Consider the following 17,189-nt stretch of genomic DNA (forward strand, 5'->3'; position numbering starts at 1 on the left):
CTTATATAGTTGTCAACTTCTACGTTATTTTGTTTCTTCTGTGAGAGTGTTGTCTAATTGGCAACCATACCACATCTTCTTATTAAATAGTGAAATTTGAACACTGCTGGATGTATTTCTATTTCTATTCATCTAATACGTTAAGCCTTTCCCAACTGATGTTAATATAGTTTGTTCTTATGTTGTATTGTTACACCACTGTACCATGTTTTGGGAACGTTAGTGCCTACAAACTAGTTTAATACCACCCATTCTTTATATGTGCCTGTACCAAATAAGGAACCTGTTATTGAGTGGTTGTTCTGTTTTGCTGCTTCTAAAATTTGTTTATCGTTTATATTTTTGCACAGTTTGTTCGTGTGTTGTTTCGTTGCAGCATTGTCCCAGGTCAGGGGGAGGCCGGGGTTTTGGCGCTAACTAACCTGTTATTCAGTGGATGTCGTTTGTTGTAGCATTTCATTTATGTTTTTTGGTTCAATATTTTGAACATAAATTAGGACACTAGTTTTCTCGTTTGAATTGTTTTACATTTGTCATTTTTAAGTCTTTCATAGCTGATTATGTGGTATGGACTTTGCTCATTGTTGAAGGCCTTACGGTGACCTAAAGTTATTAATGTCTGAGTCATTTTGGTCTCTTGTGGACAGTTGTCTCATTGGCAATCATACCATGGTCAGGAGGCTGTAATTCAGTGGTTGTCGTTTGTATATGTGTTACATATTTGTTTTTCATTCATTTTTTTTTTATATAAATAAGGCCGTTAGTTTTCTCGTTTGAATTGTTTTACATTGTCATATCGGGGCCTTTTATAGCTTTCTATGCGGTATGGGCTTTGTTCATTGTTGAAGACCGTACGGTGACCTATAGTTGTTAATGTCTTTGTTATTTTGGTCTCTTGTGGACAGTTGTCTCATTGGTAATCATACCACATCTTCTCTTTTATATTTGCTAATTGTTGAAGTCTGTATCTGCTACCTATATATAGCTGTTAATTGTTCTGTCATTTGGTCTTTTGGTCCTTTGTGGAGAGTTGTCTCATTGGCAATCATACCACATCTTTTACTTTTGTACATCTGCATTTAAGGTATGAATATACACCTGGTGTTCAGTGGTTTTAGTTTGTTGATGTGGTCCATAAGTGATTCTCGTTTTTTTTTTTTAATATAGATTGGTTTTACACTAGTCAAAAGTGATGCCATTTAAAGATAGCTGTTCGGTGTAAACCAAGGATCCGTGTTGAAGACCGAACTTTGACCTATAATGCTTTACTTTTACAATTGTGACTTCTTATATTTATGGATATTCACAACAATAATCAATAGACTTGCTTAAAATTATTTTTTTTATTATTATTTCATATATCAATAAATTTAAAACAAATTCAATAAAAGATTTTCAAAAACTATGACATTTTCTACAAATGCATATCCTTTATATTATGTCAACTGGCTTTGTATGATATAATTCAAAAGCTCACATCTGAATGTTTAACGAACGTATGCACTTGTGAAATAAAGCTCTATTCTGTGAAATAATGACAAGGCTCTTTTTATGGTTACAAAATTATGATGTATCTTTGGGCTACATATCATTACCATACAACCATTTTAATGTAATGAGTATGATTAACTAATAAAATTAACCTTGTAATATTATACATGATATTAAGGTTCATTTATTAATTGTTTGTTTAACGTCCAGTGACAAATATTTCATGCATATTCTGGACGAGATGATATTAAGTTGATGTAATATATACGATTGAATTTTTTAACATCATAATCAATATTTAACTTTATCAAATAAACCAACAATTGTAAACGCTTTAAAATGATTTCTTTATAATATTTTTGTTACAATTTGCATAGATAAAAAGTGATCTCAATATTGACACACATGACGATTAAGGTGCAAATATTTTGCAGTCAGTATAAATAATAACTCATTTAACATTGTATCTTTAAGGAAAACAATATAACATTTTCTGATGTTTACGTAACTTATAAAACAATGCAGTCCAAATATAGCAATGAACTCATATTATAGGTTAAGCAAAATTCAATGAAATAGAATATACATATAAGGAAATTTATTTTTATTTTTTTAAGAAAAGAAAAGGCAGGAAATTGTTGAATCGATTTTGATAGTTGTCATTGAAATAAATAGAAAAAAAGGAAATAACCGAGCACGTTTACTCTTAACAAAACGAATTACGTAAAATTTCAGGATAATATATATCGTAAAAACTTAAATTTCTGAGATAACTTCCTTAATTATATGTCAATTAATAAATGAAAATGCATGCAAATGAATAGCATTTTTGTTTAACTCTGATAGAAAATTTTTATAAAAATCTTTCAACAATTTGAGATCCGAGATGGCAACTACATTTGTACACCTCTGTTCATAATTATAAGGAAACAAGCAAATATAACAAAAATGAAACAAACTATTTACACAAAGATATATAAAAAAAAACAAAAAAAAAAACATAAACGGAGATTAAAATAATGAAGCAATAGTACATGTAGTATGGTATTTATAATGCTGGTTCATATTTGGCGAGTATTAATGGAATCGTTGCTCATAACAACACAATAATATATCACAGATAATATCATGGCATTTTATAAATATACATAAACATATAAATACAAATATGAAATTATTACAATATTTCTGTGAGAAACGATGAACAAAAAACATTCTGTCCAGAATGCAGTTTTTGAATATCAAAATACCACTAGTATGTTGTAAAATTTAAAAAAAAATGACCAATCCTGTACTGGAAGACTTCTTAATCATTCATTTATTTCTGCATAGTTTTTAAGATCATGATTGTCAAGCACAAACCTACATTTCGCAACACAATAAGCCTAAATGCTTTAGATGACGTGATTATAAATATTCATAAAACTTGGTTAAAATGAGTATTTAAGTAGTTTCATATGTGTAATCATTTCAATGATCAGTTAGAAATGTGCATGGTGTATTATAATCATGACATAAGTTATCTTCGCGTATATGAAATTTTGTAACCAGATGCATAGACTTTTAATAAATAAAATTCACATGACCATTGGAGCTGACATTGCAATTACACTTTCAAGTTTATAATATGGGCGTACCTATATTGCTTTGAAAATATCCAAGCAATAGGGGGGAAATAAATATCAAAAGTACAATTTACTGGTACAACACACACAAAGAAAAATGAAGGAAAAAACGTCAAATTATTTTCTTGAATCAAGCAGTTCTTATATATGAATTAAGCGAATTGGCAATATTATAAACTTGTATAAATCATTAAATTATCCTGCCAAAAATAAAATTTAAGAAATGTGTATTTAAATTTCGTTTTCTTCTATATTTTCTATCCCTCAAAATGCTCAACATATGACATTTATTTACATACTTTATTTTGGTGGAGACCATGATAAACACATTGCCATATATTATTTTCATTTGCCCTATTGTCTGATTGGTCATGATAGGACTTGCCAACTTTATGTGTACCAGTTAAAAACAAATATCCAACATCGAGAATAAATGTCGATAAGTTGCAAGACTATGTTTACCATGTCATTGAGTTGGTATTGAAAACTCAAACAAAGTACTAAATACTATAGTAATACAGTAAATATGATCTATGATTTGTGCAACTGAACAATTTGCATTTTGTTTAAAATAACATTGCGTTCCAATAAGTTTAAATTTGTGGATGTTGCGCGTATGATTGTTCCTTTATTCAGGTTTATAGTTTTGTGAATTTCAAATGGGTCTCCAACGTTGGGCAGCAGAGTAATTTTACGACATTCGTCATCTTGGAAGTTGCCATTTTGGAATTTAAGACAAGCCATAAACCGGTAATAACTACCTTTTGTTTCGGAATTTGGCGCACGTGTTGTCAGTGTCATTGTCATCATGTACAGACCAGATTCGTTGATTACGATCTCCGTATTTGCAGTTTTCCTTAAATGCAAAAATGATGGGTTGTTTGAAGATTCTGCAGTCATCTTTCTAAAACCCAGTGATTCTGAAGAGAAAACATAATTATGAGTAATCGAAAGAACCGCTAGTCAGTTATACAGTTTCTGTCTAATGGCAAACAAAACATCAATTTTTCTTCCATTCAACTTTTTCTAAACTATCAATATGAATGTAACATAATAATTAAACTGTCAATTGTTCTTGAACAATTGAGAGGTCTTTCCTTTTGTAATGTAAAATACATGTTCGAACAGACGTAGAATGTATTGAAAAGGTCAAGGTCAACCTTAAAAAGCTCGAAAACACACTAAAAATCCTTTATATAAGGTTAAAAACACTGAATTCGCTATCTGGGACATGACCTTGACCTTTGACCTTTTGACCTTTGTCAAGGTCATTAGTCTCCAATGCCATTACTGAAGACCCCAAGGGTCTAGTACCTTTGGTTATATAGTTAAAGCTGATTTTGTCTTTTCAGAAACCTAAAACAGGGGTTATGCCCCTTATAGAAAGGTCAAATCTCTTTGGTGAAAATGTAACAAAGTTGCGCCATAATGACCCAAACATTTTCCACTATTTAAAATTTCTGTAAGTATAATGGTTTCTGAGATTATCCCATAACAAGGTGTTAGGTCAAAGGTCAAGGTCAACATACAAATTTGACCTTGAGGTATTTTCAAAGATACATGAATTGATGATGATTGGTGAAAATCCTAGGTGTCTACGACTTACGGTTTCTGAGTTTTGGTGGCCAACCGACACCGGTTAATTTTCATAGGGGCATAACCCTACCAATGAGTCGTTGAATCTTTTCGATCCAAATGTAACGAAGAACCGGGGTCTGGTCCTGAACAAATTTCACCCTTTGTTTTTTTTCTACCTATTACGGTTACGGTGTTGGAGCGATAACAAGGTTTTTGGGTTTCGGAGGGATTACTCCGAACCGACAAAATATTTCGACTCACAGGGTGAGTTTCGGATAGGTATTCATGACACCGATACAAAGTGTGAACATGAAAGCGACATGGTTTACGGTTACGGAGGGAAATTTTGTCAAAGTTTGGCGGAACAAGAAGAATAATAATCAGAAGAAATACAGTAAGGTCTTTCCTTATAGAAAAAGGAAAGACCTTAATAATCATGTTCATGCAAAAATAGCTAACGACCTATCATTACATACTGCGACTAGTGGCTTTTAATTATATTATTCACTTTTGCCTTTTTAGTATATTAAGATCACAAAGTTCACAATTTTTATTCAGTGGAGATCACTTCTAACCTCTCATCAAATCTGTCAGAATCTGTTCTAGGACAGTATGTGGAACTGTCATCCTAGCTGACACCTTTTAGACAGTTCTAACCTAAAACTGATTTGGTCAGTTCTACCTAAAACTGATTTAGACAGTTTTACCTAGTTCTGATCCTGACAGTTCTACCCTAGAACAGTTTTATACAGTTCTTTTTAGAACTGACCTGACCAAATGTTTGGTCAGTTTTACACTAGAACATTTCTACGACTAGAACATTTTTACGATTAGACCTGATTTGGTCAGTTCTACGGCAAGAATTGATTAAGTCAGTTCTATCCATAGAACAGTTTTTAGAATTTTTTCTCTTAAATATAAATCACGTGATATAAATTAGTCAAAAGAATATACAATATATTTTTAAAAATTCCCATCACAGGACTGTTTTGTCATTTCAGTGACTTCATTTAGAACTGTTCTACAATCCTGACAGGTTTCGTCAGTTCTACGGCTAAAACAGTTTTAGACAGTTCTAGTACCTAGAACAGTTTTAGACAGTTCTACCTAGAATTGATTCTGACAATTTTACTCAGAACAGATCTAGGGTAGAACTGGTCTTCTAACTGTTTAAAAAGTTATATGACAGATTATTCTGACAGTTCTAATGAGGAGTAAGAAGTGATCTCCACTGTACATATACACCAGTAAATACGTCATAGATATACACTCTCGTTTTTACGAAAATTGATACTGTAGTATTTCATGTATTTTCAAAATTGTCTCAGTCGATGATTTGGGTTGTTAAAATCTAAATGAACTTTTTGTAATTTGATCTTTTTTTTAAAGATTCACTGACATGCACATATTATATCATGCTATCAATTACATTAGAATTATTTAATATGTAAACATCACGATAACAAATAACTGACCTCCTTCTGATCGGTCTACATCGATACTAATTTCTTGGAACTGCACTCGGTGGCTCTCTTTTTCTAAAACAAAAAAGAAGTAATTGAGTACAACAGATGAAAGGCTATAACAGTTAAAGGGAATCTCTTCTGAGTAAAACAGATGAAATGAATCTTTTCTGAGTATAACAGACGAAGGGAATCTTTTCTGAGTACAACAGACGAAAGGAATCTTTTCTGAGTACAACAGATGAAGGGAATCTTTTCTGAGTACAACAGACGAAAGGAATCTTTTCTGGGTACAACAGACGAAAGGAATCTTTTCTGAGTACAACAGACGAAGAGAATCTTTTCTGAGTACAACAGATGAAGGGAATCTTCAGAGTACAACAGACGAAGGGAATCTTTTCTGAGTACAACAGACGAAATGAATCTTTTCTGAGTACAACAGACGAGGGGAATCTTTTCTGAGTACAACAGACGAGGGGAATCTTTTCTGAGTACAACAGACGAAAGGAATCTTTTCTGAATACAACAGACGAAAGGAATCTTTTCTGAGTACAACGGACGCAAGGAATCTTTTCTGAGTACAACAGATGAAGGGAATTAACACATTTGCATATTTCTATATCATGTTTATGGATTTGATGTTTGGTGTGAAAGGTTAGAAAGGTTGTTTTGTTCTTGCAGAAAAAAATACATAATGACTTTTCCACCTTATCCATCAAATATGTAATCTTATAAAGACATATGCAAATGTGTTAATTCCCTTCATTTGTTGTATTCAGAAAATACTAGGAAACATAATTTTATTCTCAGTATTGTCTAGACAAATTTACCTGGAATGCCGAAAGCAATTGTTTCAACTTTGTGATAAACAATTCTACGAAATGTTATAATTGTTAAACTATTATATTTTAAAAGACAATAGTAATTTTAATGTCCGTAATTCATGCATTAATATAATATCCGTATGAAGTTTCAGTATCGAAAAAAATGCAATGAAAAAATATACAATAAACAATCTACAATATATACATGTACATATAAATGATTTCATAATTAGGGTGGGGGTAATGTATTTATTTGAATTACCTTTTCCTTCTTCTATCTCTGCAGTAACTGGTGATGCCTATAAAAAATATTACATTATTTCAGTTTGGACATTTGATTTTATGCAAATACATGTATAAAAAGTTGGTTTTTTTCATATTCTAATTAAAATATATTTGTGCTAAATAACTTTTGACCTATGAAATAGTCATACAGAAACAACTTATCAAATGATACGAAGATTTATTAATTGCTCCCTAGTGTTAGAAGACTTTTAACCGATTTCTTCAAAACAAGTGATAAAATATTTAAAATAATTGCTCCCTATAAATAACTGTTAGAATACATTAACCGATTTCTTCCTGGGACTTCATAACACTTAACTGTTGGGAGATTTTAAATAATTGCTTCCTAACAAGTGTTAAATATGTCATGACATTAAAAATAACGACAAGGCCACAAAACAACTTGTATGGTGACTTATAACAAATGACAAGGTTGTTTTGGTTGGGAAATTATACACCATGAATGAATCGTTTGTTAACACAGTATCTGTCATGTCTGTTGTGCTAATAATCAGTGTATTACATTTTCATAGTTTATATATTCTTTGCTGATTTAAGAGAACATCAGATATTTATAGACACGGAGATGTATTTTGTTTGTTTATGTCTCATAGGTTTGTATTTGTTTTAATTTCTGTAAAACACATACCTTAATTACTTCAGAGTTCTTCAGTTTGGCATCTTTTCCCACACAACACATTTTGTAGTCTTCTTTATATGTAATGATGTCTTCGGCTTTGACAATATCACAAGAATAACAAAACAACACACCATGGTTGTGGTTTGGACTCTGTTTTTGTTGGACATGACTATACACAGCAAAAGACAATGCTCCAGCAGCTAATAAGAAAATAAAGAAACCACAACTACAAATTGCTATCCATTGCTGTCGCCTTTGCTTTTTCTTTTTAAGTCTTTGTCTTATTTTGCCATGTTTATCGTCTGTGAGCGAAGTTTCTTCGTCGTCTGGTGTTTCTGGTGGTCGAAGGTCAATTCCATCATTGGAACCACAAGCACCATTGCTTATATCACCGTTGGCAAAATGTACATTTTTTGTTGCAGTTTCTGAACGTCCTTTACTCGTTTCAAGTGTATGTGGTTTATGTGGCTTAGTGCCATCGGTCCCATCTGACGAATCTTCAACACAATCCTCAACTTTCTGAACATTACTTCTCTGTCGAACATACGACGGTCTTGCAGATGTCGGTTGGATATTTTCGCGACCCATTACCTCATTTTCTGGTTTCACTGTTTCGTCTTGATGGTAACCATTAATCGGCGATGGCATTTTTGAATTAACAATCATGAAAAATACATATTTCGTCAAAATATTGCCGTGGTAACTTTTAAACTGCTGACATGTTGTGAAATGTATGTCCTATATAAATGTGGGAATTCCGTTAAATATCCTGTGACGCACAAATAAATAAATATAGACGAAACCGGATATAAGTATGACCTTTTACCTGTACATTGTATATACAGTAAGTGTATAGTGTTGTGTTGTAGACTGAGGCACCCAGAGGTAATAATAAACTATTCGCGATATCGTACATTCAATTGCATAATGTTATTATAAAAATGATTAATGAAATGAAATAATTTACATGTTTTTCTCCTTTATTTATTTCATATAAAGTAGATATTAAATATTATAAAAGATTTTGGGCAGAGCATTTTCACCAGATTCAGAATATCAGCTCATAGACTTCACATAGAATGGAATTCAAAACAGTGTGGCTGTGGCCATTGATTGACACATTAAATTCATCCATTGACTGGGACAATTTAGGTGAACGTTTGTATGTAACGACCACTGCTCACTATGTACTTTTTAAAGACACTTAAACTATGGGGTCACCAAAGGTTCTCAACACCTTAATAAAGTAATTCGAAAAATTAATCAGAAATAACACGATGTTTTTTTATTTATATCAATTATATAAATCAAAACATAAAGGTTATTCCTGATTAATTTTTTGAATTATTTAATAATTAAAGGCGTTAAGAAACCTTTGGTGGCCCCACAGTTTAAATATCTATCGTAGGTACGTCGTGAACAGTGGTCGTTACAGACAAACGTTCACGTAAATTGTCAATGGATGAATTTAATGTGTCAATCAATGGCCACAGCCACACTGTTTTAAATTTCATTCTAGAGTTAGGAAGATATCAAGGTATTATCAGGCAAAATAGATTGTGTATTCATTGCTCATCTGGCGAGGTAGAAGATGAGAACAATTTTTTACTAACATGTACAAAGTATAAAGGTGTGTCAACGCATATTTGTTCCACCTAACAGAAGTTCCAATGGAAACTTTGTTATAAACATTGTCATACTATCTATTCCTGTTGGAACAAATATTCTATAACATTTATTCCGTTAGGAACATATACTGTAATATTTCTTCCTGTGGAAATAATATTCCAGAATATCTTTTCCTTTTGGAACTTATATTATGAAGGAACTTCTATTCCGTGACAGGTGAACGTTATGATCTTATTAATTCTATTTATTTGAAATGTCCTAATTTAACCAAATTACAAAGTCCTAAAAAAATTATTTGGATGATGTGTAATGAAGATCATGAAATTTTATGTAAAATTTGTTGTCTTATAGCCAAACATGAACATACTGCTTAAAGAGTAGTGGGACCTTGTCACTTCACTTGCACCTGCTACTGCTACTGCTATGCTAGAGTGTTGAATATGTATATATTTATGCATTTTTAAATACAATTATATACGATTTTGGATGCCAAAACCTTTTAGTATCACCCCTTGGTGAATTCTGCATTAAAGTGAACATTTTTTTTACTTTTGTGCACTAGTCACGAGCAGGTTAAGAGGTATCTAAAATTCCACTTACTAACATATCCAAGTGCATTTGCCCTTGGTCTCTTTTCCATTTTAATGACTTGTATTATTTATTCCTTCAACTTATTTTTATGGATAAGAGACGAGGTGGACCTCTGTTAGCAAACTATTTCCATTCTCATTTTAATATGGTGAATTAATAAATTATTAAACTATTTTTGCTGGCACTCTGGCATGGTAGAACAAAAAATCAAAGATATGAACCTTTGAGAGAACTAAAATATCTTATAAGTAATAACAATAACAATTGTTTTATGTTGTGACATTTTATATGATATTATATATCTATAATACTAAAATTACGAGGTCCAATTTGTCAGCCGTCATCACGTAAAAACGACGAATCAAAGAATTCAACTTTATATATAACTAATATAGTACAAAGGTGTAGATTAAAACTTACACCACTCCAGACCCTTTTGTTTTTCACGTAATTAATATTGCCAATAATTAAGAAGTTCCGGATCGAGTCCGATACCGATACCAATAGTATATTCACCTGTTACCTATTACCTTATCTGTACGTTCCGCATCTGACAGGCGCACCACCAAACGGTGTATTCAGGATTAATATGCTATATACACGGGTCATAATCACAGGGTTGAAACTACTAAATTGTCAAATTGTTACCTATTGTAGTATTTTAATCAGTAAGACTTTCTAAGATAACAATACGAATACTAAAAATCTGGACTTAAAATAAGGCGTATAGGTACAGTTTTCAATTTGTTAGCGGACATGACGTAAACCAGCGAATCAAAGAATTGAACTTTATTTAACTAATATAGGACAATGCTGTTGATTAAAAAAATACTCCATTCCAGGACCTTTTGTTTTCCAAATCATTAATATTACCAATAATTGATAAGTTCCAGGTCGACGGGTTCAAACAGACAGATTTGACAGCAGAGAAAACTGTGTATCTTATAATCGGCATGACTTTATCAGATGACAATACCAATTCTAAAATAAGGCTTACGCATAGTTACATACTTTAATTCAGTCACGGACCCGCGATATCACGGGTGTGTTCTAGTATATATATATATATATTCTATAATATTATATTCTCTTCATGTGAATTGAAATTTTATTTTCATTAGATGTTTATGTGTTAAGAATCAGAATGTATTGTGTATTGTTGTCAGAGACCAGACTGTTACCTGCCTGCTGGATGTGGCCTTTTAGTCTCCATTTATCGACCGTCATTCATAAATTCGTTGTCATTTCAGACTCATTTGTAGCATTTGGTTGATATGGAACCCCTCACTTCCCGTAATTTTGTTGGGTGAAACATATCAACCAAATATTCGGATAAAAACTGCTTGTTTGTCTGTTTTAACTCGTGTCGGTTGTATTGTAAATTTCATCGAATAGCCCGGCGTATATCTAGTTTACAACAAGAAATCTGTGAGGTTATGATAACTTAACTTACAACAAACCGGCGACAATTTCCATATCTATTTTTTGAGTCCCATACATAGTACATAACTTTGGATTCATACTATAATTTTATGATAGACAATTAAAAGGGAGAATACAGCATTAAAAAAAAACGTTTAAAAGTGCATATTACACTTATTTTATGTTTTTATAGCCTAAAAAAGTCCCCAAAATTTTTCGCCTCGCTCCGCTCGGTCATCTTTAAAAAAACGCTCCTTTTCAAAATCCTGGACCCCCCCTGCACTGGGTGTTGAGCAGACATACGTATATTCTATAATATAGATAATCCGTTAAACAGCGGTTTTTTTAGGGGGGTAAGCTTTTACAAAGCCTTTGAATAATTTACCAGTCAGAGTGGAATGCCACCTCTTGGATTCCCTTATAAAACCAATTATGATGTACAACTCTGAAGTAACATATTAAGACACACACATACATACATATACTAGTATATCTTTTTAGGGCAAACAATAACAACTTTAAAATTAAAGTCAACATTCTTTTTTTCTAATCATTTGAATTTTTTTATTTTTTTTTATTTTTTTTTTACTGTGGACTATATCTGGCTATATATATGAAAGATCGAATACAATGAATCTTATCATACAAATAGAGCTGAATTAGAAAGGGGTACTTCATGTAATAATTAATTTTAAAACACAAACTTTATTATATTGAACGTTTTTTGTTTTTTGTTGTTGTAAATAAATTATCTTTTAATTGATTGATTGATTGATTGATTGATTGTTATTCTTAACGTCCAGTGGCAAACATTTCATGCATGTTTCTGACAAGAACAAAGTAACAATTAATACAATAGGTAGGTACTGTAATTGAGGCCGGTTGGGATAAAATAGACTGCCACTGAAAAATGAGGATAAAATGTATAGGGACAGAAATTTGGCTTTGCAACAGGCCACCTACATACCCCAGCTTAAAAAAACATGACCACTGGGTGTTCAGCATACATCATGGCATCAGTCGGTCGGAACAGCACTGAACGGTAAAGATTGCTTCAATTTATCAGTTGGAAGTAAAATTAAATATAGCATTGGTTGTAGTTGATTTAACAGCTATTCTAGACAAAGGAAGATAACTCAAATTTGTAAGATGAGGTTAACTATAATGGCATAATTTATATTTTTTAGATTAGATATTAGATTCCTGCACCTTGCAAAAGTTATGTAATTTTCTTGACAAGTCTAACATCATTTTGTGCCTTGAATATCTGAGCATATATTACATTGATAAATGTCTGGAAATGTTTATGGATAGGATGTTTAGAATGTTATGATCAATGCACTATATTTTGACTTTTTTGTGTATCAAAAAAGGTAGTGATAAATCTTGGACCATTTAGATATCAAGTCAGTCCAATAAGGTTTTGATTGCATTTCATGCAATATTTACCTAAAAATGAATACTAGTATACCACTTGTCATTTAACTTAAAAAGAGAGATAACCCTACTTTAATACGTGACATTAGACTGCCACTGAAAAATGAGGGTAAAGTGGATAGGGACATATATTAGACATTAGACATTATTTATTATACCAATCATGGGCCCTTGTCGGGCAAGATACAAAAACATCATAATACAAAGATTATATAAACATTAGTGAAATACACAATAAGTAATACAGAAATTTGGCTTTGCAACAGGCCACCTAAAATAAAATATAAGAGAAGAGAATCTCGGATAATATAATATTTTATTTTTCTCCAAATTTCAGTTCTACTAAAGAGCATATAAATTTAGATACAATGATAAGTAATTTAGTAAAATAAACTAGCCATTACAGTCAGAAACAGAATTGCAACAACAGAAAATTGAAGTAAAAAAAAAAACCCAAAGAGACTGTAATTCCTTTATGTAACTATGAAAATTGAATGTAGCACAATATATACCTTGTCATAAACGATTTGATCATTCGATTTTTTCTTATGCACATGTTTTCCAATTGCTGTTGCAAATTCTGAGTAATAAAACTTAAGGATAAACTATACATGTCTTTACGTTTAGAAAAAAAACCGTAAAACCTGGTAAAACAGTTATTTTCACACAAATTGACCTATATAAAGTTAAACTGGCAAATATTTCAGGCACATTCAGGAGAAGTAATTAACACTTGATATGCCGGTATACTACTGTGTCGACCGGGTTGAAAGGCGGCCACCTACGGACCCTTGTTGCAAATGTTCTTAATGTGCAGAGAGCATGACACCCTCTCTGTATACACTTCAATACTTAATTGATACATTTTAAAGTTATCCCAACCTTTTCATATAATTTAGATCTTAAAATTGTATACCTTTTCATATATCATTTACGTAGTAAATTGTAACCTTTTCCAATATTGGAGTTGGGTTTCGTCGGGTGTGTTTGAAAAGTGAAATATTTAAGGCGTGTATCGGCCTGACCTAGCTGGCTTAATTATCATATATTTTTGATAGTTTTTCCCACTTTATCCCATATTTTCAAGCTGGAAGAAATTACCTATAACAGCGACACGTCCTATCAACTTGTCACATGATATAGGAGCCCCCCCTTGTTAGTCCTGTACCCAAGTACCTACTATGGCCAAATCATTTAATGTATACTCTTAAGATACCTTTAGGGCATACGATACAGTAGAGAGCCCTCGTTGATTTTTTCTTAAAATTTTGATATAAGGTCAATTTCAATGTGAACTTTTCAAATATGCAAAGAAAAAAGTACCTTCATGACTTACTTTTTGAGATAATTTGGTTCGAAATTTGCATATTTGGAAGAAAATCGCTGAAATTTCATAAATATGACTTTTAAAGAAAGTAACAATACTTTTGAACGAAAAGTCATAACTTAACCGGTTTTTTTTTTATAAAATATTCCCTTGATCCATGGCTTCAACATGCTGAAACAAGTGTAAGGTTAAATCAAATCATTATGTTCCGTATTTAGATTGCTATATCCGAAATAAAGAAATTGACCATATTTTTGCGTCTTTTCGGAAGTGCAGAAAAAAATGATCGTTGATTTTATCCTGAAATTTTGGCGGAGTGTTCTTGAAACAGTTCTTGATTGATTGCAAAAGAAAAAAAATGGGGTCCATGTGCTTGTTTTTTCAATAAAAGCCATATACCTTAATTTTTTACGACGTCTGTCAGTATGGCGCTAAATTACGTTAAATTAAGTTTTAATCGCAACAACGTCGTGTAATCATTCCCGCCGTACACGAGTTCGCTGTCAAGTATATGCAGGTGTTTTTAAAAGCGTTGATACTTATCATAAAAATTTATAAGATGGTTAATCATAAAATGGAAAAACATTTGTGTTAAACATTTACGAAACGAAATTTGGACAGGAACCTTTTCATGATAAAAAAAAAAGACTATAAAAAGGGTTTCTAGCAGATTGCTTTGTCAGATGTACGGCAAAAAAGAAAATCTGATAGAAGTATAAAGGTGCATCTCCGTCCGACATTAGTTCTAAATTGCTTCATGTACTATAAGAGGATAGACAACATTATTGACATGACAAAATGTGAACCAGCTATAAATTAAGTGAGGCGACACCGTAAATTGACAACAGTATAACCTTCAACAATGACAAAACCGATACCGTATCGTCAACTTTAAAAGGTCCCGACGTACTTTGATTTTTTTTACATTCAAAAGATAATCATCTTTCAAATTTAAATTATAAGCAGTACTTCTTGTTTTATAATAAGAGCTGTTTCGTGCAATTTAACTCATGCCATTATTGCCTCAATCGACTGAAATGAAGTTGTAATATAATATTTCATAGGAAGTACAGCAGCAGGTATAAGAGAATACTATTGCACGATGTTTTTATCAATAGATAAGTTACATAACCTTTTTTACGGCGTATACGTATGAATACTGGCGTACTTGTTTGTCTAGTAGTAGAGCTATATTGAAAGTACTTTGTTCGTCTGTCCGATCGTCTAACTATACGACGAGTTTTGACGTGTGTACACTTTCTGATCTGTCTGTCTGCAATTAGTGTACATTTGCCGATACTTCAATTTTTATCTCTCAATACATTGAAGTACAATAGGGACATGTTAATACAAATAAGAAGACGTGGTATGATTACCAATGAGGCAAATCTCAATCAGAGACCAAATGGCTTAACGACTATAGGACATCGGACGGCCTTCAACAATGAGTAAAACCCATACCGCATAGTTAGCTATGAAAGCGGCCCCTACATGACAAATGCAAAACAACTCAAACGGGAAACTTACGGCATGATTTAAGTACAAAACAATGAACACAATACAAATATGATGAACAATACCAAAAGACACCATTTTATTACAAGCCCTTTTAACAGCATGTGTACGGGCGTTTTCTTGTTTTGGTCTATTACATCCAGTTTCATATACAAAAAGAATACAACCAATTAAACAAACTAACGTGTGACAATTCTGCATCTATGGGTAATATTTTGCTTAAATTCAAACCAAAAACGACACCAATATATTTTTTTGAAAACTTTTTAACGGACTTTTATTGACAGTTTTTCTACATACACATACAATATTATCTATACTATTAAACGAGAAGACCTCATTTTGTGTGTCGCTTCTCTTCCTTTCACAATAAATTAATCATCATGCCTCTGTGTTCTTTAGGTAACACTGCATAGTCGCATTTGTCATCCGTTCTTATGATTGTTCAGATTGAGTTATTCTGGGAGAAAAACGACAAAATAGGTGTCCGGATATTGTTTCCGTTATCAGACTGACTAAAAGTCATAGATAAGACTTCCGGTTTTAAACATGCACAAGAACAACCAATCGTATGATAGATTACAAAAATGAAAAATAAATAAGCCAATCAGAGCGTTCTCAATATCATGGTTTTTAGATCGCAAGAACCACAACTATTATACCTCCTTAGAGACAATTATGTTTTCACGTTTATCCACCTGTAAACTAGGATTATACTACTATAATATACAGAGACTCTCTGTATTCTGTCCACTTTTTTCTGAAATATTTACTATCTAATGGGTCATACCAGTTGCATATATATATTGAAATAAGTAAAACATGTGGAAACAGACAGACGGACGAACAGACTAGAAAACATAATTCCCATAAATGTGGCATAAAAATTTATTGTTGAAAATGAAAGTATGTGTTTGGCCAAAATGAAAGTAGGGTAGAGATTAGAGGGAGGCAGGACTTATTCGGGACGTCGGGATCGGGTGTTTTTAAGCTCGGGATTTCGGGATTGATCTTTACGGCATGCGGGAATATTTTTTTTTATTTCGGGATGTCGGGATATGAATTTCGTTAAAATACGCACCTCGGGATTTCGGGATTAGGGCCCCTCAGACCACCCCTCAAATGAGCCTTAGTCATTTATACGAGATTCAAATCCTACCATTGGCATGTTAATAGGGCTCTCAAAAGGAAAAGCACTGATGGATTGTCCTAGAAGCACATTTTATTAGAATAATAATGGTCTATAAGCAGTTTCATTTATTTCATGTTTGAAGCGGTGCAAATTTTTAATTCAATTTGACTTTTACCAAAAAATGCATTGTAGCAAAGGGGAAGATTAATTGTGGTATTAGGCCAGAAACA

The 17,189-nt window shown here is 32.3% G+C and overlaps 1 protein-coding gene and 1 long non-coding RNA gene across 2 annotated transcripts in view; both read right to left on the reverse strand.

Moving 5' to 3' along the window:
* The window catches only part of LOC139516643 (uncharacterized), a 681,292-nt gene that overhangs the window by 435,498 nt on the left and 228,605 nt on the right, over positions 1-17,189 (reverse strand). The window lies entirely within an intron of this gene.
* LOC139516629 (uncharacterized) lies at positions 1,329-8,701 on the reverse strand. Its single transcript, XM_071306830.1, has 4 exons — positions 7,921-8,701; positions 7,244-7,282; positions 6,170-6,232; positions 1,329-4,036 (listed from the first exon to the last, which is right to left on the reverse strand). Exons 1-4 carry the CDS (start codon positions 8,570-8,572, stop codon positions 3,648-3,650), a joined length of 1,143 nt encoding a protein of 380 aa, XP_071162931.1. The 5' UTR covers positions 8,573-8,701; the 3' UTR covers positions 1,329-3,647.

The sequence above is a fragment of the Mytilus edulis genome, chromosome 3 (genome assembly GCF_963676685.1).
Source record: "Mytilus edulis chromosome 3, xbMytEdul2.2, whole genome shotgun sequence".
NCBI classification, from domain to species: domain Eukaryota; kingdom Metazoa; phylum Mollusca; class Bivalvia; order Mytilida; family Mytilidae; genus Mytilus; species Mytilus edulis.

Excerpts from the sequence above, each read along its gene's own strand:
- LOC139516629 (XM_071306830.1), bottom strand. The coding sequence starts at position 8,572 with ATGATTGTTAATTCAAAAATGCCATCGCCGATTAATGGTTACCATCAA. Across the intron at positions 7,283-7,920 it reads ACTGAAGAACTCTGAAGTAA|AGGCATCACCAGTTACTGCA; the intron begins TTAAGGTATGTG and ends AATATTTTTTAT. Across the intron at positions 6,233-7,243 it reads AGAGATAGAAGAAGGAAAAG|AAAAAGAGAGCCACCGAGTG; the intron begins GTAATTCAAATA and ends TTTTTGTTTTAG.